Consider the following 24,372-nt stretch of genomic DNA (forward strand, 5'->3'; position numbering starts at 1 on the left):
TGAAGGTGCTTCCTAGCGTCTGTGCCTGTGTGGGGTAAGCCAGGGGCACTTCCCAACCACAGTACAGTACTGTACTGTACAGCATATAATGCCTTTTGTCTGCCCTAAAAAAATTTCCTTGGAACCTAACCCACTGCATTTATATTAAATCTTATGGGAAAATTGGATTTGTTTAATGTCGTTTCACTTAAAGTTTTCAGGAACATAACTACAATGTTAAGTGAGGAATTACTGTAACAATGTTAAGGCAAATGTAGGGGCTACAGTTCTCAACAGAACCATTCTAAATTATAACAAACACTAGTTGTCTCAATCCTGGTACCAGAAAAGCTGTATAAGTTGGAGAATGGCTGCATCCTTGTATTCAATATATTCAAGACCATCAATGACCTTTGACTAATGAAAAGGGTCAGGTTTAGGTCAATAAAAACACTAGATAATTCACAAACATTCAGAGACTCTCTCACCAGCTCCATCTGTTACCCCCCTTTTTCCTGTTCACACTAGTTACCTGAACTTTCTCTTTCTTTTGGGGAGGGGGCGGGGGAAAGGGAAGCAAAGGGGAGGAAGAAACAAATTGCCACATTTTTTCTGAGCAAGGACATTGGTTAGACAGTAAACCACACTGTAGTGACCAGCAATAGAGTGCAATAGTTTCCTTCCCTTCATTTTATGGACTTTCACCTGTAAATTCTTTAATGTTTTTCCCCTCAATGTGTGTGAATTTACTGTTGGTGTCAGGCGCTGACCTGACAACTCTGGAGACTAACACCCTCTATTTAGCAATAGAAGAAGTGCAGCCCTTAGAGCAAAGGAATAAACGTCTCCCATACAGTATAAAACCCTTTTAAACACCAGGGAAGTTTGGAATGGATTTGTAATTCTGACTGGTGAAATATATTTCAATGTGCTGTCACTTAGCTCGTATGGAACCCTGACTGAGTCCTGGGAGGTGAGCTTTCCTCAGGTGACCATCATGAAAGACCTGCTTGATTGAAAGGAGGGAGTTAGTCACTGCTTCCCACTACTTTGTGAGAGTAGACTATACACAGAGATTTTTTGTTTTAAGGTAGTAACTGTAGCTCAAATGTCAAGAATATTGATTCAAAAAGTGCCCCTCCAAGTCTGCAGTGGTGATGGGCTAGTCCTAAGAACATAAAAAACACCATACTATGATAGACTAGTGGGATATCTAGCCCAATATCCTGTTTTCTGACAGCAGCCAGTGCGAGATGTTTCAGAGGAAATAAACAGAACAGGGTAATTTCCAGTGATCCATCCTCTGTCATCCAATCCCAGCTTCTGGCAATTTGAGGTTTAGGCATACCCAGAGCATGGGGTTCAATCCCAGATCATCTTGGCTAATAGGCATTGATGGATCTATCTTCCATGAACTTGTCTAATTCATTTTTAACCCAGTTATACATTTAGCCTTCACAACATCCCCTGGCAATGAGTTCCACAGGTTGACCGTGTGTTGTGTGAAGTACTCTTCATTATGTTTGTTCTAGTCAAAGATTTAGCAAACCATTCTGGAGGATAACAGCCAAGGCTTTAACAAGAAGAGGCTTGTGATTAGGAGATTCCTCTGGGGCAGGTGAGTCTGGGGGAAAGATCACTCCCGGACAATACTGGGAGGAGGGAAGATAAACAGTGGTGGCCCAGACAAATGCTTGAGGAATGGCTTATTTTATAGCAGAGGAAGCTGGTTTACAAGGGTAAGGGGAGACCAGGAAAGCCATAACTGAAGGCACAAAGGCAGATAATGTGTTGGCCCAGACAGTTCTGCTGGGATGGAAGAGCAGACAGCTTCCTTCTGAAACAACTAGGTTTGCTCCAGGGCATGTTGGAGAGAGAGCAGTGGGGCAGGACACCAAGTGAGTGTCCTGGAGGAGAGGTTTCAGACTGGTAGCCGTGTTAGTGTGTATCAACAAAAACAATGAGGAGTCCTTGTGGCACCTTAGAGACTAACAAATTTACTTGGGCATAAGCTTTTGTGGGCTCAAAACTCACTTCATCAAATGCATGGAGTGGAAAATACAGTAGAGAGGTATAAATACACAGCATATGAAAATATAGGAGTTGCCTTACCAAGTGGGGGGTCAGTGCTAACAAGCCAATTAAATTAAGGTGGAAGTGGGCTATTCCCACTTGGTAAGGCAACTCCCATCTTTTCATATGCTGTGTATTTATACCTCTCTATTGTATTTTCCACTCCATGCATTTAATGAAGTGGGTATTGAGCCCATGAAAGCTTATGCCCAAGTAAATTTGTTAGTCTCTAAGGTGCCACAAGGACTCCTTGTTGTTTTTCCTGGAGGAGAGTGTGCCATCACTCTAAAGAACTGGCTATATGACTATTTACAGAGTACTAGTGTGAGCCCCATTAGCCTAAGCCTATAGATCCCGGCTGGGAGGCTCACCCCAAAGTGTAGTGTAGACGTTCCCTCAGAAGCCAGCTTATCATTACTGATATGTGATAATCACTTTCTAAGGGAGAATGATTGTGGACTCTGACCTATGGCTGGTTGGATAAAGGCGGAGGTAGGTGTCTATTCTCTGCCATTCTAGCGTCTTTAATTTAAATATATTATTGCTCTAAAAAGAGGGCAGTTAAGGAATTGTACAGGATCAGCTTTTTCCCAGCAGCAGGTCCCAACCGGGAAAATATTCCCTCGTCTAATGGGATCTGCTATTGTATATCAGGCAGATAAAGGTGTTTTTTGCTGTCTCCGTATTGGTTCACTTTGCTTGTATGGTCCCTGTAGCCTTTGAGACTCAATCAATGGAATCTATGTAAGTTGGAATCAAAGCTAATACATAATGTCTCTCCCAGGACTGAAATATTCTGCTGCCGTCTACAGAAAAGACAGTCTTGGTTGGCATAGGATTCTCCGAATGTGGGCTTCTGTAATCCTGCACAGAGCTGCCTTCTAACGAACGACACCACGGCCAATGCTTAGTGTGTTCTATTGCAGCTTGACAGCTCATGTGACCTGGTGGATAGGGCATGGGAATGGGGATCAGAGCTAGGCCCAGCTCTGCCACTGAGCTGCAGAGTAGGGTAAGTCACCTCACCTCACCTCTCTGTCCTCTATTGCCTCATCTGTGAAGTGGAGATAACAACACCCTTTTTTGTGAAGTGCATTAAGAGCTATGTGTTAAAAGTGTTATATGGGCCAGATTTTCAAAAGGGCTCTTCTCCCATTTAGGCACCAAATCAATACTCCAATTTTCAAAAGAGCTCTGTACCCACTAACTCTCTTTGAGAATAGTTAGAGCTGCCGGGTGCTGATTACTTTTGGACAGCTGGCCCCAAAAGTGCCAGTGGAATTGGTATTTCCTATATCGCTGCCTGCAGTCCCTGAGAGAACAGCACTTCAGAGAACATAGTGAATTCTAATTCTGTGTAATGTCTAAAGCTAAGGATGATTTTTCTTATTCACAGATGGAGTGACTCCAACAGTGAGCCACTTGCTGTGAGCAGATTTTAAAAGCTGTCTCTTTAAAAGAGATCTCCCTATTCTTCAATCAGTGGGCAGAGGGGTCGAGCATAGATTGTATTCCTGTAGTTTAGGTTTTAAATGGACACCAACCTCCCTGATGATGATCAGCCAACTTGTTTCGGCTGCTCTTTTCTGTAAGATAGATGGAAACATTATAGACCTCAGGGCTGTCTTTCTCAGAGCTGTCAGTCACGTTTTGTAGTGATCTCATCCTATGATTATATAGCTACCGGAAATACTTGGCCTTGAATCATAAGGTGCTTACTGAGTCTTCCTTTCAAAATGAGAACACGGTATCCTGTAATTTTAATTTATATTTCCTTCCTAGAAATAGTAACCATGCTACAAGTAATCACCAACTCATCAACCAGTTCATTCAGGGATTTCCAATGTACTGAAGTTTTCTCATCTTGTTCAGAATGTTGTCTGACTGGCTGCAGAAGGAGCACTGACTTTAATGCACCATCATGGCAAGGTCATGGGTCACCCTGATATCTTATAGTATAAGGCAGTTAAAATTAAAAACAGTTTGACGTTAGCAGAGGCTGGTGTCTGTGGCAGGTATACATGAAAACTGGGTTTGCAACTGAAATTGTTTGGGTTCTGCTACAATTCTAGCAAGTTTGATACATTGATATGACTTGTTCCAGGTTTCATAATGAAGATTTGTCTAGAGTCGGATTTAAAGGTGTGATGTCAGACAGAGTTACTTAGCTGTACCTAATAAGCACCTTCTAAAATTCTCTAGGTGAGGCACAGCAATTGTATGCTAGCGTTTGCAGCTGAACATGTGAGATACAGTTGCAGTTCTTTAGGCCAGATCTACACTGCAGACCTACATCAGTATAACGAAGTTGTTCAAGGATGTGAAAAATCCACCCCGTGAGTGACATAGTTATATGGACCTAACCCCCCTGTGCAGACAGCGCTATGTTGATGTGACACCTTCTCCCACCAACACAGCTACCTTCTCTCAGGGAGGTGGATTAACTATGCTGATAGGCGAAGCCCTCCCATCGGCATAGGAGTCGCTTCACTAAAGTGCTACATCAGCACAACTGCACAGGTGCAGTTGTATCACTGTACATGGAGATATAAGCCCTTAGTGTAGACAAAGCCTAAATGTACCAGGGAAATACTGAATCATGCAACTTTCTTATGCTTAAAATAAACTGCTTCCTGATCTTAAAGCCTCCTACCCCTTGTCCCCCTCCTCCATCTCCTTGACAAGCTAAACTATTTATATGCAGTCTACGTTAATAGGAATAAATAAAAATACATATTAAACTAAGCTGGGGTCAATGCTAAGGCTATGAGAAGGCAATTTTAATGATAAATTCCTGTGTTCGATTCTACAAACAAAAAAGTCCCTTAGAACTAAACCTTTCTTGGTTCCACCCTGCCCCAAAAGAGGATGTATTTTGGAAACTTAGGCTAAAATGGTTCTGCTGTTCTGTGTTATAAGAGTGGGGAAAACACTCTTATTTTTGCTTTGTATTATAAATCAAATACCCTGAATATTGTTCTGACTTGATAAGTGGCTGTTCTCTCAGAAGCAGAAACCCTGTTGGTAGGGGAGAAGGACTCAACAGTCCTGGGTCTCACTTGCAGTTTGTTTTATGTTCCTAAAAACTTGCTTCATGATTTCAGCTGGTCATCTGCAGAGGGCAGGAAGGGTAAGAGAGAGAGTGTATGTGTCCTCTGAAGCATGTAATGGCCATAGCTGGAGAAGGGACATTGGACAGGGAGGGACAAGGCTCTGAGTTGGCACTGAGCATTCTTTCTCTCTGTGCTTCCCTGGCTGGTTCTTGCTCACATATTGCCTTGTGTTGGGGTCAGGAAGGAATTTCCCCCCAGGTCAGATTGGCAGTGACCTTGGGGATGGAGGAGTTGGGGGTTTTTTTAGTTTGTTTTTGCTTCCCTTTGCAGCAAGTGGGTACAGGGCACTTGCTAGGATTATCTGGGTATATCTCAAGCATTTCCCTGTCATTGCAGGGGGCCTCAGGCAATGGTGCACTACAATCCCTCCTATTCTCTGCCTGTGGCACATAATAGTGTAGTCTCCCATGGGCTGTAATACTTTGATCTAATTTTGGTTGTTGGGTTTAGTGTGCAGGTGTTGGGTGGTGTGGATGGTCTGTGATATACAGGTCAAAGTAGATGATTTGGGGGGGGGGGGTCCTTGCAGCCTTAAACTTAAATAATGCCATTGATGGTGTTTTGATACAGTTGTGGGGACACAGCCCATATCACCAAGCCTGATTGGGACTGGGATTTTTGCTTAATGTCATAAGAACATAAGGATGGCTATACTGTGTCAGACCAAAGGTCCTTCTAGCCCAGTATCCTGTCTTATGACAGTGGCCAGTGCCAGGTACCCAAGAGGGAATGAACAGAACAGGTAATCATCAAGTGATCCATCCCCTGTCGCCCAGTCCCAGTTTCTGGAAAACAGAGGCTAGGGGCACCATCCCTGTCCATCCTGGCTAATAGCCACTTATGGACCTGTCCTCCATGAATTTATCTAGTTCTTTTTTGAACCCTGTTATAGTTCTGGCCTTCACACTATCCTCTGGCAAGGAGTTCCACAGGTTGCCTGTGCATTGTGTGAAGAGATCCTTCCTTTTGTTTGTTTTAAACCTGCTGCCTATTAATTTAATTTGGTGGCCCCTAGTTCTTGTGTTATGAGAGAGTAAATAACACTTCCTTATTTACTTTCGCCATCCCAGTCATGAGTTTATAGTCCTCGATCATACCCCCACCCTAGTCATCTCTTTTCCAAGCTGAAGTCCTAGTCTTATTAATCTCTCCTCATACAGTAGTCATATACCCCTAGGGTGACCAGATGTCCCGATTTTATAGGGACAATCCTGATATTTGGGTTTTTTTCTTACATAGGCTCCTATTACCCTCCACCCTCTCTCAATTTTTCACACTTGCTATCTGGTCACCCTACATACCCCTAATTATTTTTGTTGTCCTTTTCCAATTGCAATATATCTTTTTGAGATGGGGCGACCACATCTGCATGCAGTATTCAAGTTGTGAGCATATGATGGATTTATATAAAGGGAATACGATATTTTCTGTCTTTATCTATCCCTTTCTTCATGATTCCCAACATCTGTCCACTTGTGACTGCCACTGCACATTGAGTGGATCTTTTCAGAGAACTATCCACAGTGACTTCAATTTCTTTCTTGAGTGGTAACAGCTAATTTAGACCCCATCATTTTATATGTATAGTTGGGATTATGTTTTCCAACGTGCATTACTTTGCATTTATCAACATTCTTCATGTCTCTGAAGAATTTGAGACCTCTCTTTTCATAGAAAGGACCCTTTCTTGCTTGTTTTATATAATCACCCACCCTTAGGCAAAGGGTCTGGGAAGGACAAAACAATGGCTAGATGGGAAGACTGCTGATCAGGTTTATCATAATAGCATCTGCATTTTAATGGTGCCATTTAGGTTGTGCAATTTACACCTGCTCTGTCAGATGTGGTGAGTGTGTGTGTATGGTGGGGTGGGGTAGGGATGAGCAGGTGACCTCTGAAGAGGGGAATTGAATGCGGAGGAGTAAATTGTTTTAGCTATTGTTTAGCTGCAGGATATGCCCTTATAGACTGGGAAACAAACTGAAGTTAGCCCCAGAAACTGTGTACACACAAGTATTTATTCCTATTCTCATGCTACCACAGTGTTAGTGTGAGAGACACCATCTCTGCTAACAAGGGATTGAACCTGGGAGGGACCTCTAGGGCTGAAAGCATGAGTTTCACTAGTTATAAAGACATAAAGAGCCAGGCTCAGTAACTAGGGGCTGTAACAAACCCATATCCTATCTTGATCAGATATAGAGGATAAGTAATCACACAGTGCTTAAACCGCCAGTGTCTGGTCTATACTATTCTAGCACAAATAGAGCTGCAATGGTTGGAAACTTAAGGATGATGCTAATTGTAGACAAGGTCCGAGTGGTCCCCATATGGTATAAATAAACTCATATTGGGGCATCCAGTTACAGTATTTGCTGAACCCAGCCAACATGGCTGGGCTTTGCTAGTGTAGGCCTGTGGGAGGAAATTACATGGAGGGGGCCATGGTTGCCATGGGGATATTTATATGGGAGTGGGAGTACCAAGGTGCTGGCATTTGGTGGTGGTGGATGTTGGTGTGATGCCAGGGGATGGATTGCGATCAGTGTGGTGCTGGGAGGAGGGGACACTGTACGTGGGGGTTTGTGACATGAGTGGGAGGCAGCACACGAAGAGGCTGGCATGGTGCTGGTGGGGGTATCATGGGAGTGGCTGTGGCTGGCATGGGTGTGGTGAGAGGTAACATGCGAGGGCACCATGGTGTATGTGGGGGGGGGTGTGGCTGGGGTTGGTAGGGCAGTGGGGGGAGCTGGTGGGAAAGTATGGGGTGTGAGGGAGACTGATGGGGGTATCGTGGTGGTGGTGGTGGCTGTGGCCTGGCCAGGCTCATGGGATGAGTTGTGCCCACACACGAGGGCTGTGGCTTGTGAGGGGAGTGTTGTGGGGGGGAGGCTGGGGCTGGTGAGGGGGGTACGTGGTGGTGGTGGGGGGCCTGTGGCTGCTGGGATCGTGGGGCGGCCTTTGGGCGCACTCCCCCCACAATGCGCGGGGCGGGCCCGCACTCGAGCTGCAGGCGGTACCCGGCAGGCGGTTTGTTCCTCAGGCCGCACGTGAGCGGGGGGGGGGCGGCCTCCGCGGCTGAGCACCGCCGCGTTCCCTCTGTTGCGCGCACGCGCGCAGGGCACCCCCACGCTCCGCCACACTCAAGATGGCGACGGGGGCAGGCGCGGGGCGCGCCCGCGCCGGGCCCCGCCCCCTGTGACGCGAGGGCTAGCAGGCTCTGTGGGGGGTGGTCGAGGTAGGGGCGGAGCGGCGCAGCCAGTAGCCGCTGGAGCCGGGCCGGGCTGGGCCGAGCCGAGCCGCCGCCGCCGCCATCGCCATGCCCTCCGAGAAGAGCTTCAAGCAGCGCCGCACCTTCGGTAAGGGCCGGGCCCGAGGGGGACGAGGGGCCGGCAGAGCCGCTCCGGGGAGCCGGGGACCCGCTGTGCCCGGGCAGAGGCCCGCTCCCTCAGCCCAGCCCGGGGTGACGGGGGCCCATCCCCCCGCTCCCTCAGCCCAGCCCGGGGTGACGGGGGCCCATCCCCCCGCTCCCTCAGCCCGGGTGCCGGGGGCCCATCCCCCCGCTCCCTTAGCCCAGCCCGGGGTGACGGGGGCCCATCCCCCGCTCCCTTAGCCCAGCCGGGGGGTGGTGGTGGCAGGGTCCTATCCCCCGCCCCAGGGGGCGCTGCGGTGTATGTTGGGGGGGGGCACGGAGCGGGGGGTAATTGTACCGGGCTCAGAGCCCCCTCCCCCACTGTACGTGGGGAGAGATGGGGAGACCCCAGCGAACGTGCTGTGCCCTCCCCGGGCCAGCATCGCTCCTGGGCCCGGCCCTCAGCAGCGCTGGGGATCTGCCTGCTCCGAGCGGCCGTGCCGTGTTGTTGTGTTGAAGTGAAGCAACCGCGTCATCCTCCTCCCAGCCGCAGCCCAGACCTGGTGTCACTTCTCTCCACTAAGTCCTCGGGGGGGGGGGCCCGCAGGATTCAAGTGCTGGTGATTCACTGGACTACTTTTTTTTTTAAATCCTTGTTGATCCAATACTCCTACAAGTGGGACCTGACCCTGACAGAGCAGGAGGAACTGCATGGGACGGCAGTGCTCTAATTTTGAAAAGGAATTAGTGAGGGAGTCAGATAACCACATTGTTACAAGGAGTTGCAACAAAAGGCTACCCAAAGATGTATTGCTGGGCAGGGCTGGGCCGCTTAAGATATATAAGGAAGGTTAGCACTGCAGCTGGCTTGGCTTTAAAATGCCACTCCTCTCCTTTATTTTTTTAAAGCAGGGACGAGATTAGAGGCTTTCTGTTGTTCTTGCACTTCTGTCTCAAGCGGTTTCCCTGCTCGCTTGACTGGAACAAGAATCATAGCTTTGTCTTGCTGCCACCCCGCAGAAAATGAAAGTAAAGGTTATTGTGTGGTTTGTTTTAATTTTGTATGGTGTGGTACTTGTTCCACATCAGCAGGCAGGGAAACCTGTGGGTTGGCAAGCATGGTAGCAACAGGACCACACTTTCAAATGGAATAGAATCATAGACTTTAAGGTCAGAAGGGACCATTATGATCATCTAGTCTGACCTCCTGCACAATGCAGGCCACAGAATCTCACCCACCCACTCCTGTATCAAACCTGTGTCTGAGCCATTGAAGTCCTCAAATCATGGTTTAAAGACTTCAAGGTGCAGAGAATCTTCCAGCAAGTGACCCATGCCCCACGCTGCAGAGGAAGGCGAAAACCCCCCAGGGCTTCTGCCAATCTGCCCTGGAGGAAAATTCTTTCCCAATCCCAAATCTGGCAATCAGCTAAACCCTGAGCATGTGGGCAAGACTCACCAGCCAGACACCCAGGAAAGAATTCTCTGTAGTAACTCAGATCCCACCTCATCTAACATCCCATTGGGCATATTTACCGCAAGTAAAGACAAATTAATTGCCAAAATTAGGCTATCCAATTGTACCATCCCCTCCATAAACTTCTCAAGCTTAGTCTTGAAGCCAGATATGTCTTTTGCCCCCACTGCTCCCCTTGGAAGGTTGTTCCAGAACTTAACTCCTCTGATGGTTAGAAACCTTTGTCTAATTTCAAGTCTAAACTTACTGACGGCCAGTTTATATTCATTTGTTCTTGTGTCCACATTGGTACTGAGCTTAAATAATACCAGGGAGGGAGAGGAATTTAGTCTTCCGATATATTTAGAGAGAGCAATCAGATCTCCTCTCAGCCTTCTTTAGCTTAGGCTAAACAAGCCAAGCTCTTTGAGTCTCCTTTCATAAGACAGGTTTTCCCATTCCTCGGATCATCCTAGTAGCCCTTTTCTGCACCTGTTCCAGTTTGAATTCATCCTTCTTAAACATGGGAGAGCAGAACTGCACACAGTATTCCAGATGATGTCTCACCAGTGCCTTCTATAACGGTACTAACACCTCCTTATCTTTGCTGGAAATACCTCGCCTCATGCATCCCAAGACCGCATTAGCTTTTTTCACGGCCATATCACATTGGCGGCTCATACCCATCCTGTGATCAACCAATACTCCGAGATCCTTCTCCTCTTCTGTTACTTCCACCTGATGCCTCCCCATCTTATAACAATAGTTCTTGTTGTTAATCCCTAAATGCATGACCTTGCACTTTTCACTATTAAAGGACCCTGAAAGCTATTGGTTAGAGGAGTTTTGTGGCATGGTGGTGTTGAGACTGGCACCATAAAAGGATGAAATGCACTGCAGAATTAGATTCTTGGGCTGATAATATTACATGTCTGCATAATCCATTATTGACTGCAGAACTCCCAGATGCTAGAAAACATCTCTCTTCCTTGTATGCCTGGAATTAGGCATGTAACCCCTTCCTGTCCGTGTTGAGCATTTAACTTCCGGTATGCTGTTGACATGAGATTTAAATTCCACTTTCAGTTTTGATTCTAACATGTGGAAATAGTTCTCCACCTAGGAGTCTGGAGCTGACTAAAATGCATTCCTTGCATCCCTGTTTAGTTCTTCAAAGGCAGCAGAGCATAAAATATCCTGTTTAATGTTGGCTGGGGAAAACAGCTTAGTCCCTTTGAGTAAACAGTTTGCTAGAATGGTGCCAACACACTTCCTGGCTAAGATGGAGTCAAAAAGATTGAAGGGCTGCATTGTTTAGTCTGTTCATATAGATCAGGGAGGAAGACTGGAATGCCATCTCCTTTTTATTGTTCCCAGAGCCTCCATTTTCTTAAAACGACAAAAATTGGCAGCACAGCCTATTCTACTTGAAGTGCAAAGTTTTCTATGCAAAATAAAATTGATGGAAATAATTGATCCAGACTCTCCCTCTACCCCCATCTGTCTCTGGTTGGAGTCAAACTATACTCAGCAGCCTCCCCACCAGTCACTCCCTTGTACTCGAGCTAGTGCCTGTACTGATGTTGCTGGCAAATTTTACCAATCTAATCTGTCCTTTCTTCTGAAGCCTCAAATACCAACAACTTCCCTCCAAAAGCCATTCTTCCCCCCAGTGTCTATCAACAGCTTCAGTCCCAGGTATTAAGTTCAGCTACAATGGCAGCCAATTAGTTGCCATTACAACTAATGTGGTCAGAGTACAGCTTTTATCTGCAACTGACTGAGGCCTGATTTTGAACATGCCATACACAGTAATCAGTTTTGTCTGGCTCCCATTTTGGGCTGCTTCTACTCCACACTAATAGTGCTAGGAAAAAAAATCCCCATGTCAAAACTCATCAGTTTCAATAGAAAAAAAATTACTAAAACTAAGTTTATTTGGTTGGTTGAGGATTACTGTTCCTGCTCTCCACCACTCTTCTATAACTCTCTTATTTCTGCTAAATTTAATATTAGCTATTGCTTAATGGCATACTTCTGTTCTCAGACATGGTGATGGTGGGCCCTAAGGACTGTGGGTATATCTGGAACTCTTGAATTCCCAGTGAATTAGAACTGGTCTCTACTGAAAGTTAATTTTGGTATTTAGGGTCTTGAGCAACAGGAAGTTTTGTAATAAAGATCTTAAGTTTTGGGAAGTCATTAGTTCCCACATCACTGCAGACCAGCTTTTTAGAAGCTTTAGTTTTGCTTGATTCTTGTCAGACTAATTTGATTTGAAAATCATGAGTCATGTGCTGCACGTCATTACTAATCACATAGTAAGCTTGCATGTACAGTAATTGATGGATGCATGAGATCCTAGTAGTGACCAAAGGATAGTTTATTGAATGACAGTTTATTGAAAAGCAGTTTATTGAATGACAGGCCAGGTAATCTGTCTTTACCTCAGACTAAAAGTAATGGTCTGGGTTGATGGGAGAGGAAGCGCTGTCAGCAACATCCCTGAAGATTTGTTCTTATTACAGGAGTCTGCTAATGCGTCAAAGCTGTACTGTAGTATTCAGTCCTTTTTCTGCAAGAGGTATTTATAGAGGGACATGGCCCATAAAGCAGAGAGAAGTGGAGATAAAGTCTGAGTTCATGGCAAGTCCAAATTCAGGCCTGGTGTAGGCAGCATAACTGACTTTAAAGTAAGAGAGTTAATTTACACCAGGTCTGACTTCTGTTTTGTCCAGAGTGAAGTGTGTGCTACTAATACTTCCCTTTAAAAGGAAACTAACCTTGTCTTGCAAACTGGGATGGGTAAATACTGAACAAACCAGAGTTTAGAAGAACAGCACTATCAGCATGGGTGACGTGGTATTCAATTAATAGAAAATTGATAACTAATATTCAAATGTACAGTGTTAAGCTGACATTGATCTAAGAGCTAGGACTACCTGAAACATGCCAGTCTAGCCAGCAACTCCCTCTTCAGGAACACAAGATTAAACCTAGGACAGTGTCATGTTAAGTTTCCTAAACAGGAATAAAGGATAATGGATAACATGACTGGATGCAGCAAATTCATGTGATTAAATGTCCTTTGCTTTAGTGGGCATCTCATTCTGCATTAACACAATAGGATTCTCAACCAAAACTAGTTTAGTAGTCATCTTGCTGGTTAAAGAACAGAACAGTCATCCCTGAACAGGGAGGCATAGCGCAGTGGTTTGACCATTGGCCTGCTAAACCCAGGGTTGTAAGTTCAATCCTTGAGGGGCCACCTAGGGATCTGGGGCAAAAATCAGTACTTGGTCCTGCTAGTGAAGGCAGGGGGCTGGACTTGATGACCCTTCAGGGTCCCTTCCAGCCCCATGAGATAGGTATATCTCCAATTATTTATTTTTTTATTGGAGAGTTTGTAATTATCATTGCTTTATTTTATAAAATTGCCTTGACTGAACTGGTTCTTTCCTCTTTTAGAAACTTCTTTACCTCACTTTTTCCAATAACAAAAAACCTACTAACAAGTAAGAGCCCAAGGAAATAGCATACCTTGTATCCCTGAGGCTTAGAACAAAACCCATGTAGTGTGTATCTGAGCATTTAGTTGGGCAATATTTTTTCCTCCCACAGAGCAAAGAGTAGAAGATGTGCGACTGATTAGAGATCAGCATCCAACAAAAATACCAGTAAGTGATTAATAACTTTACCTTTCTCACCACAGAAAGGAAGAAAGGCCAAAATGTATTCGGAATCTCTGGGTCTGTAGTAATAAAATATTATCCTTTCAGGGGTGGCCTGGTCTTCAGAAAATAATCCTGAGCCTGGCAACCAATGACCAACATGCTAGCTGGTGGCAACTGCTAATCAGGCAAAATATGGGCTACTTGTGCGTGTATATTGTATAATGCAACTTGTAACAGAACACCTCAGACTGAGTCCAGTGAGAGTCCTAGGTGCAACTCTTTAGATGGAAAAACTGAAGACCTGTCTTTCTAATAGAAGAGTACTCAGTAACTCCTGTCCAGAGTGTAACCCTAAAGAACAAGGGCTAAATTATGCTTTGATTTGAATTATATCTAAGGATCCATGCTGCCAAAATTTGCCAAAGCCTATCTTCTAAAAAACAACCAACCAACCCACCCTTCTATATAGTGCCTTCTGGGGCCTGGTGGGAGTGCTTCTTCTGAAAGCCTGACTCCTGAGCAACCCACTTGCATTCAGTCTACACAGGAAAGGTGACCCATAGCTGGAAGCATCTGTTAGCCACAGGTCCTGCCAACTCCATTTCACTTTGGCTGATGGGCCAAATGACCTCTCTAAACTAGACTTAGTCTTTATTTTTTTACTCTTACTGCTATGGATGCAGCTCCATCAATGGTGGGAGAGCTACCATGTTCTCTAGACTTGCTCAGTAGTAACTCAGGCCAGTCAGGACTCCTGTCCAGGCTACCATACGGGTGGGAAATTCTGAGTTCCACTGTATGGGTAGCCTTGATCTTGCCTTTGCAACTGCAAAGCAAAACAAAACACAGCCATCCTAGTTTAAAATCAAAAGGAAGCTATGCCAGCAAGGATAACGTGGTGCTAATAGTTTTTCTTAATTTACCATTCTCTGCACAAAAATTGCCTTTCCTCCCTGTCATGGTGTAAAATGATCTTTAGGGGGGTGTTAGTAAAGTGTGGGAGGCACCTTGTTTCTCTGAAAGCAACAGCAGTAATTTAATTAGGGGATAACTTAATTTGAGGTCTTTGCTCTCAGCTGTTTCCCAGTGCTGAAAACTGATGACATAGCCAGTTGAAATTCCTCTATAAAGTGGCTTAAAAACAAACACCGCCCCCCCCCCACTTTCCAGTGTTCTTGCACTTCACTAGAAAGTAGCCTAGAAGACTGTTATACAGGATGACTATTCCTGCACTGCATTGATTTCGCTATAACCAAACTAGTTCCATTCTTTTTCTTTCTGATTGAAGAAAGGTCCTCTCTGCCACTAGATAAGAAAAATACTAATATAACAAGACCCATGTTTAAATGTTTAAAAGAGTAGAAGGGACTGAACAGGAACATAATTATCTACAACTAGGCTATGGTGGTACTTACCGACACAGTTCTTCAGTATGTTCTACTCTTGAATGTTTAGTTATAGAATAAGCAGAGACAAGCCCCTGCACTGCCTTATAACTGCTACTTCAGAGCTTTTTTCCTTCCAGGTGATAATTGAAAGGTACAAGGGTGAGAAGCAGCTTCCAGTTCTGGATAAAACTAAGTTCCTGGTACCAGATCATGTCAACATGAGCGAACTAATCAAAATCATCAGGTATGTTAAGGGTTGAGTACATGGTGGATCAAAATAAAATCATAGTTCAGTGTTAATCTGCTAGCTAGTGAATGCTTTGGATAACTGTGATAGGACAGTGCCCTCAAGCTTGCCTCCTTGTGGCACAGCATGGCCCTGCTGCCCTCTCTTCTGCTCTGGGTCTTTCAGTGACTTACTCAAACTCAGGGACCAAGGACAAGATGTCCCAGTTGTATTAAGGAGGGTGGGGGGGTGAGAGTTAAGATCCCAGAACCCCTCTCTCCACCACCCCCACCCCACCCATTTGTACCCTGAAGTCCAACCCTTCAGCCCTGGGGTTAATGCCAACAAGTATTCTCTCAGCTTCAGGAGTCCCTAGCATGTCTCCTGGAGCTGGATTAGCATGCAGAATAAAGTCAAGCAAATCTGGTAAGGCATCCACAGCTCTCCCCTTGGAGTAGGATTACAGTTCAGGCCAGCTGTAGCCCTCAGTCAGCTTCTCAGCTAGTCTCTTTTTACTTACTGCTTTCATTTGTCCACTTGGCAAGCTTAACAGGTCAAAATTGTCAGCGTCATCCTCCTCCTCCTAGAGTCTTGGGTAGCTCTTCTCTCTAGCACCAGTTCCCTCCAACTGAGCACTGGTAGCCTTTTATCAGGCCTAGGCACTCATTAATTAATTGCCTAGGTGATGTTAATTAACTGCTTACAGGTGTCCTGAGATGGCTGGTTCCAATAGTGTGTGAAGGAGAAAGGTGGGTAAACAGAGTTTACCCCTTTCATACTTGAGGAAGATGGAGTTTAGGTTAGTTTACCCACTTATTCCCCCCCCCCCCCCACGCTACTGGCTTGTTCTCCTTGAAGTCTGTAATGAGCAGACTGAGCCCTGGCTCCACTTTAAGGGGCCAGCCACCTGTGACACCCTTTAAACAAACTATACAGTTTTTTGTACCAATATAACTATTAGTTAGGGGTGTAAATTTTTTATCCAGATTGCTATACCAGTACAACTGCTGGTGGAAATGAAGTTTTATCAATATGGTTTCCCTTTCGCATTTGAGAATATAGCTATACTGCCATAAAGCATCTCTCTACCACTATAGCTGCATCCAGACTAGGGGGCCAAAGCACTTTAAGTATGTTGGGTCTAATTAAAGCAGCGCAACTTGTGTGTGGACAAGCCCTAAGTGAAAATGTTGAATCCCATAATACAGATTCATAAACTGTGGTGCTTTGATATCCATGCTTCTTACTGAGACTGTGGCTGAATATTGTAATGTTTTTGCTTTGAGTTGCTTCAGAGGAAAGTCAAAGGTGAAGTTAGAAGAAAAAAAACAACCTTAATATGTTACATTGTATCATAATGGCATTCCTATGCAGCAGAGGAGTTCCATGTACAGTTCCTTATCTTAATGTAAGTAGGGAATATTTGATTAGAGGTAGTAAGTAGTCATCAGTGTTGGGTATCATTCACCATTTGAGTTTAGTTTGTTGCTTCATTTGAGTTTAGTTTGTTCTAAAGCAGCAGTTCTCAAACCTTAGCAACCTGAGGACCCCCATTTTAAAATTTTTCAGGTCCCCCAAGCTCCCTCACTCAGCCCCAGGCCCCGCCCCCACCCCACCCCTTCCTGCTCACTCCACCCTCCCTCCGTTGCTTGCTCTCTCCTATCCTCACTTATTTTCACCAGGCTGGGGCAGGGGGTTGGGGTGCAAGAGGTGTGGGCTCTGGGATGGAGTTTAGGTGTGGGAGGGGGTGAGGTATGGGCTCAGGGAGCGGGTTTGGGTGTCAGAGGGGATGAGGTGCGGGCTCTGGGATGGGGCAGGGGGTTGGGTTGGGGTAAGGGAGGGGTGCACGCTCTGGCTGGGCGGTGCTTACCTTGGGTGGCTCCCGAAAACGACCGGCACACCTCTCTGGCAGCAGCTTCTAGGTGGGGAGGGGGTCACTGTGCACTGCCCCTGCATTGGCTACAGTTCCCAGCCAATGGGAGCTGCAGAGTTGGCGCTTGGGGTGGGGGCAGTGCACAGAGACCCCCTGGCCTGCCTTAGCCCCGCTGTGCTGCTGGACTTGTAGCACCTAAAATCTTCCAGTTTGGCTTCAGTAGCCTCCAGGAGATAGAGGGGTTGGGGGGAGGTGGAGGAATAGATCAGCAGGGCCAGTGAACCCCCTGGAGTACTCTTGGTGATCCCAGGGGTCCATGGACCCCGGTTTGAGAAACGCTGTTCTAAAGAATAGAGTGGCTGTTTCTCTGGCTGAACTGTAGATGTGAGCTGCTTCTTTTAGAGTGGACTTTGGGACAAATAGTAAAATAGAGACCTTCCCCATACGGCACTGTAAAAATCCCCCTTATGGGATTGTTAATGTCATAGCCTAATCCAGATTCTTACATAAGAACAACTAAAAGTGGGAACTGAGTTCAGAATTAGGGGCCCAAAGTATTTTGGAGCAGTTTGAAAGACTTTTTAATTAAGATCATACTTTAGCAGTTGGACTTGTCTACACAGACACACAGGACAACTTAATCCAAATTAACACTTAACTAATCTATTTTACATTCACACCTAAAGTATATTAAAATCCTATGTGGATTCAGAATTAATGTGGCTTTAATTTTATTTCTCTTAATTCACTTCCAAACGGAATTAAGGTAGACCAATATAGAAGTGAATTAAGAAAAACCAAAATAACTTCTCTATTGGTTTACTTTAATTCAGTTTGGAAGTGAATTAAGAGAAAACAAATTAAAGCCACCTTAATTCTAAATAAGAGCATCCACACATGGATTTAAGGCTGTTTAACTAATCCAGTTTAAATTCACACACAGTTAATTTAGATTAATTTTCTTGTGTCCTTGAATAGACAAGGCCTTAGCTGAAAGGCCTTCCTGCTACTCAGTCTTTTTGTCCATTTTTGTGTTGGACTTCAGTGCCCATGACTGACTTTGTACAGTTGGTCTTGGTCTTACCCATGCGCTTTTGCATATACCAAACTGTAGCCACTCTGTGGGAACGTCCTCCTGTGCTGTCCATTGGCTACTACATTCAGTAAGCCTTTTGTACCCGAGTGGTTAGAATTTGAGCTCAAGCTGGCTCTTCTACTGTGCTGTAGCTAAAAGAGTAAAGGAATCTTCTGTTGCGAGATCTGCAGCTGCTAGAGCCAAAAGCAGAGTTGGCAGGAAGCAGCTCTGGCCTCAACAACTCAGAGCGGTAGAACGAGTATTTATGTGCTGCTGCCTGCTGTGGACGGCAGTCTGACTCCTCAGTGCTATACTCATGCAGGAACAGAATGACAACCCATTAATTCCTTTTCAAGCTCTCCATTTCTCCTCACTTTAGTCCTGCATGTATCTGCTCTAGTGCAGAAGGCTGTGTACTCCAAAGCCCAGAGTCTTAAGAATAAGCATGTTTTTCTTGCTTCAGTCCTCATGTTTATGGGCAAAGCTATGTTTTTTTTCCACAGAAAATTGTAATGCATGTCATGGCAGAGATGTGGGGGAAAACAAGGATATGTCACAAAGGGTGGGGAGGGGCTGGAGAGTGAGCTAACCCCGCAGCAGTGGTTCCTGTCCCACAAGGCTGAGCCTGGCTCCCCACTCCAGGCATTGCAATGGAGGCAGAGGGCCAAATTTGATTGGCATTGGAGAGCTGGATGCACCAAACCTGAGCAGCGCTGCAACCATGTATGCCAGGTTGCAACACCTGGAGGCCACAGGAGCTGCAGGGGTCACAGACTTATTCAGATTCACAATGACCATGAACACTGATCTTTGTGCCAAAATCTTAGCCTTACTGATGGTCCCGGAGAAGGCTGTTTGGGCCCCTCCTCTGTAACCTTGTGAAGGCCAACTTGTTTTAAAATGTCAGGGGCTTTCCAGAGAATATGAAATGAAAAGCTCCTCAGTTTAGGCTGAGCCTGGATTCTCCAAGTGCTTGTAAAAGTCATAATTCCGTCCTTCATTCTGTTGGTGTCTAACCTGGCTTTCCTATTCCACAGCTTTGAAGGCTCTAGGGCCTGACTTTTCCAAACCGAGCGTGCAGATAAACAGTTCTAATCTCATGCTTGCAGTTACGTGATTTAAGTAAATGAGCAATTTCTGCACTTTTGGATTTTTACCAACTAGAATAAGAACCTCTGGCCACTGCGCTGGGCACTCCTGACAATCTTTAAAAATATACTAAACAGCTCTTCAGTTCCCCCTATCAAATCGATAATCAAAGGACAGCAAATACAACAGAAGCTAACAGTACACAGTGCCAGGGGGTTTACCCCATCAGCTCTCCGAAAACACCTGTCTCCCCACAGGCAAGGGGCAAGGTGGGCCTAATCATGTCTTCAATGTGCATGCTAAAGTGAGTTCCAAAGGTATAGGGCCCTAATGGAGAACACCCTGCCAGCTACCCATGGGGGTTCAGGTCAGGTCATTGCATGAATCTGGGCCTCAGTTTCATACCATTACAGTGAGAGGTTCCTTAACTAAGCCTAAATACAAAAGTCTTTTGGGCCTTGGCTACGTAGAAAAGTGTTTGTGGTTCTATCGGTATAATTATAGTTATTCTGTAACCTCTGTGTAGACACTTTTGAGTGTCAGAGTGCTTCTTTTCAGTTTAGTTTAAACCCCTTCCTAAGTGACAAGCTAAGCTGAAAATGGCACTTTTATACTAGAATAAGTGTCTACAGAGGTAGGTTTGTAGCAGTATAACTATGCTGTTATAACCCCACTGGTGTACCTGGCAACTTCGTTGTAGACCTTGTACAAGAGACTATGGGCAGGTCTATGCTATGGCAGGGATTGACACCCTAAGATCGATCCACTGGTGGTCGATTTTGTGGGTCTAGTAAAGACCTGCCAAATCGATTGGAGATTGCTCTCCAGTCAACCCTTGTACTCTACCCTTGACGAGAAGAGTAAGGTAAGTCGACCGGAGATTTTCTCCCATTGACATAGGGAGAAATCCCATTGGGATTTTCTCCCCCCCCCATGGCATAGACCCTGCTGTAACTTGACATAAGGTATGTCGACTCCAGCTACGTTATTCATGTAGCTGGAGTTGCGTAGCGTAGCATGAGTTGACTTACCGTGGTAGTGTAGACATAGCCTCAGCCTCTATTTCAGGGCTTGTCTACATGGTGTTAGTGCAAAACACCTTGGATGTAAGTTCTCTGGCACACTAACAGTGCTAGCACACACTGACTGTTTCTGGCATGCCTGATGTAGTACTGCTTAAAGATTACGTTATGCTCACTAGGAAATTTTTAGTGCATGCCAGTAGGTCTGCAAGGACAGTTAGTGTTACTCCTGGGGGAATTCTGCACCAAAAAAATAAAAAATTCGGCACACAGTATTTGAAAGTACAATTTGCAGAATTTGTCAAAGTAACACAATATTATAATGCCAGTTACAGTTATTTTGGTAATTTATTTCAAAATATCTGTCAGCAAGTATGTCTGTAACAATACAGACAAAGTTCTGGTAATTTTTTATTGATAAATTCCTTACTAGGCATATTCATACAGAACTTTGTGTAATTCATTTAAATTACAATACAGAACTGTATTTCCTGTCAGAAGCAGTGCAAAGACTTTGGGGAGTCGAGTACCGGAAGAGCTGAGTGAGAGGGAAGGAGCCTAGGCATGAATCTGGAGGGTGTCAGATGTGGGTGGGAGGTGTGCACCGGGCATAGCATTTTGCATTTTCCTGCATAAAATACATTTTGTCTAAGAAGTGCTGCAATTTTGGCTTTTGCCCACCAGAGGCCTCTATGGTACCAGAACAGTGGCATGAACGCAGCTGGCTGTTCCGGCACCACAGTGGCCTCTGGTGGGTAAAAGGCAGAACTGCAGCACTTCGTAGGCAAAATGTGTTTTATGTGGGAAAATACAAAATTTTTATGCAAGACAGATTAATTCTGTGCGTCCGTGGATGCGCAGAATTCCCACAGGAGTATAATGTGCACCAGCACATCGCTCATTAACGGAGCATGTGGACATGCCTTAAATGAGCCTCTGTTAGACGATGCTGGGGTAACACAATTCCATGACCATAGCACTTTCCTCCTCTTTCTTTGTTTAACAGACGACGCCTGCAGCTGAACTCCACTCAGGCTTTCTTCTTACTGGTGAATGGACACAGCATGGTGAGCGTGTCAACCCCCATATCAGAGGTGTATGAAAGCGAAAAGGACGAAGATGGATTCCTGTACATGGTATATGCCTCTCAGGAAACTTTTGGAGTGCAGTCGTCTGTGTAAACCATTCAAGTGGCTTCTAGCCTAGGATTTTGGTTTTACCTTCTAACCCCCCATCTCCACCCCAGGAAAAAGAAAGGGATGTCACCGACTTCTCTCAGTACCTTAGCATAGGCTTGCTTTAGCAGGTGTCCTCCTCTTACCTTACCTTGTTGTGAATATTAAACAGCTGAGTGCCAGTACAGACAAGCATAGATCTAGCTTTGAAAACCTGCTGTCATATTTCACATAGGCACACTTGTTTTAAGTCTCTGGACTTCCTGAATGGAACCATACCTTGCACATTCAGATTGCCAACACAAGAAACACTTGGCTGACTTCAGTGACACAGGAACTGGCACCAGTTTCCAGTAGTGAACAAAAGTGTTTGGGACATCTTTCTGTTAATTCCTTACTGTTCCTAGAAAGTGCTCCTTTTCAGGGAAAGGCTTCCTTTTTCCATCATGGAGCAAACATGTAAGGGTCTAAAGTGCAAGTTTGTGCATATTAAATCTTTAGTCTAACTAGGGAATCATTTGCCTCAGTATTTGCAGAAAGTCAGGGCAAGTGGTGGTGGGGGAATAGTTTCATAGTACTGCTACTGCATAAGATAAGATGCCAGATTCCTGGACATTATTCATACCAAACCCCACAGCTTTACTCTAATTGTAGCAAGTATATATTTTAAGATGATTCCAGGTTAGCTCCTGGACAGTTAACATTAAGAGAAACGTCAATCTATTACAAATCGTCACTGCTTTCTGGTTTCACTGACACAAATGGCTGCTCCATGTGAGCTAACTTTCAGTGGATAGTCCCTCCTACCCTGAGGGGCTGCTTTTCCAGAGCATAATAGGGTTTTTTTTGATTAAAAGAAATTATTTCCATAAAACATGACTGGGTGGTAGATGCAGCCACTAAAAATGGGTAATGCCCCCATAGTGATCTTGGTCTTTAAAATCTTATTGGTTTTACTCCATGCACCATTCTGCTTAATTTGTTCTTTATTACTGTTCTCTATATTCAGCATAGCAGTTGTATATGAACTCTTCAGGGCTGGAAGTCAAACTGCTTTGTTTATACACAGTTCTACTGAAAACATCAGATTCAAACTTGCATCAAAATTGTCTGTCACTTGTTTGTTCATGTCATAACTGATGGGGGAAGTGTTTATAAAATCATTTCACATTCAGGAGTTGATAAAGTTCTGAGGAACAACTTCTATCACTGAAGCTTCCTGCCCACTGCGTGGAGTTTAAAAATTTGGTGTTACTATTATCATGAATAGGGATGAATCCTATGCAGAGAGTTCCAAGTAGGATCAGTGTCCTGCCTTTAGAGCTGTTGTAAAGTTAAGTATCGCAGGCTAAGATTTACCCTTGTATATCATGTTATGAATTAATTACATCTGTTAGTGGAAGTTAACTTACTACCAGGGAGAAGGGGAGGAGAGAAGCAATACTACTGCATCTTGGCACTCTGTACAACATCAAGGTGTACAATTTGTACCTACAGCTTTCTGCTTGCATCTTGTTCACAATACTTATTTAATTTTTAAATATTCATTGTTTTTTTACTTAATGTAAACTTTAAAAGCAGCTTGTCTTATGTTTAGTTTTTTGTGTAAAACCATCCTGTTAAACTCATGACAGCCATTCTTGTAATTACTGTGTGATCAATGACTGATTCCTGTACAAATGTTGCATTTTTTTTTTAATTAATACAGTGCTGATATAACTCAATCACAGCTTGAGTGGTAATTTAGAGACTGCTTTCTTCTAATTTTAATGCAGTAGCCATTCCTAGAGAAGGGCAAACAGATGTGTCAAGGGCCACTGTATGATTCCAGTACCCAGAGTTGAATGATAGGTTTGTCTGTCAGTAGATCCCAGTGTGGATTAGCAATCTATGATGATGCTTAGGACCCTGAACAACCAGATTAAAATAACTCTGTAGAATGGAGGAGCCCTGTCACAAAAGAAAGGGAAAGGTTAGAAATAGAGGCTTGTAGGAAGGAAAATGCAGTCCCATTGCAATTTAGTTGTTAGTAGGGAAGGATGCATTATGTTTCCCATAGCAAAGACACAATTAACTACCCACACAAAACCATACTAATAAAATAGCTTGAATATTTTCTGCATGGAAAACAGCTGTTCCCATCTCATCCAAGATTTTAATTAAAACTTCCCTCAATCTAGCTTTTTCTGAGTTTACAGTAACAGGTAAATTTAAAGAAATCATGTTTTTAATTTGAGGTTAGATTCTACACCCCTTACTTCATCAGTAATCCCCACTGACTTTACTGGGACTATGACTAGTAAAGTACTGCTACAGGCATAAGGGGGGCAGAATCCAGCCCTTCACTCGTTTAATAAACAATTCAGAAGTGTATGAATAGGTATTGAGACTCAACTAGGGTTTCAAATGCATGGATCTAGCAACAAGCAGACAGCAGTTTCTGTGTAGCTTACAGCACAAAATGCCATTCTTCCAAAACAGTGTTTTAATACTGGCTTTAAGGGCTAAGGCTGTGTTCAGCAGTTCCACTTGTCTTTCACCAGTAATTCTTTAAGTCACAGCATGGTCCTAGTTTATAAATATTGCAAAACCCCCCGCTCGCTAGCCCAACAGTCAGGCTGCTGCAATGAGCTCCAGCAGTGAAGTGTCAAGTTGTGGACAGCAGTACCTTGCAGAGTAACCTCAGTTGTCCTTGACTAAGGCAAAGTTTGTCCCTCACATTTTAATTATTAGAGAATAGCAGTTGCATAGAGACACAAACAATGTACGATCTATCTGATTCATTGTCAGATGAGTGTAGTTAGACTGAGGGTGTCTTTAATTGTAAAGTTGTTTTGAATGAATTTCTAAAATAGTTCTCAATTTAGGTTGGGAGAA

General features: G+C 44.5%; 2 protein-coding genes across 2 annotated transcripts in view; one reads left to right on the plus strand and one right to left on the minus strand.

The window, feature by feature from the left end:
- The first annotated feature begins 8,365 nt into the window (after window positions 1-8,365).
- MAP1LC3B (microtubule associated protein 1 light chain 3 beta) lies at window positions 8,366-23,219 on the plus strand. The gene is made up of 4 exons (XM_044986783.1): window positions 8,366-8,524; window positions 13,595-13,650; window positions 15,173-15,279; window positions 21,327-23,219. Exons 1-4 carry the CDS (start codon window positions 8,485-8,487, stop codon window positions 21,499-21,501), a joined length of 378 nt encoding a protein of 125 aa, XP_044842718.1. The 5' UTR covers window positions 8,366-8,484; the 3' UTR covers window positions 21,502-23,219.
- Window positions 23,073-24,372, minus strand: part of ZCCHC14 (zinc finger CCHC-type containing 14) — an 86,144-nt gene continuing 84,844 nt past the window's right edge. The window contains exon 14 of the mRNA XM_044986782.1: window positions 23,073-23,445. The gene's annotated coding sequence lies outside the window, so the exon portion shown is untranslated. The remainder of the gene's footprint in view (window positions 23,446-24,372) is intronic.

Source organism: Mauremys mutica, chromosome 14 (assembly GCF_020497125.1).
Source record: "Mauremys mutica isolate MM-2020 ecotype Southern chromosome 14, ASM2049712v1, whole genome shotgun sequence".
Classification (NCBI taxonomy): Eukaryota; Metazoa; Chordata; order Testudines; family Geoemydidae; genus Mauremys; species Mauremys mutica.

Coding starts and splice junctions, on each gene's coding strand:
- MAP1LC3B (XM_044986783.1), top strand. CDS start 8,485: ATGCCCTCCGAGAAGAGCTTCAAGCAGCGCCGCACCTTCG. Junction 13,651..15,172: donor AGCATCCAACAAAAATACCA/GTAAGTGATTAA, acceptor TTTTCCTTCCAG/GTGATAATTGAAAGGTACAA. Junction 15,280..21,326: donor GAACTAATCAAAATCATCAG/GTATGTTAAGGG, acceptor TTTGTTTAACAG/ACGACGCCTGCAGCTGAACT.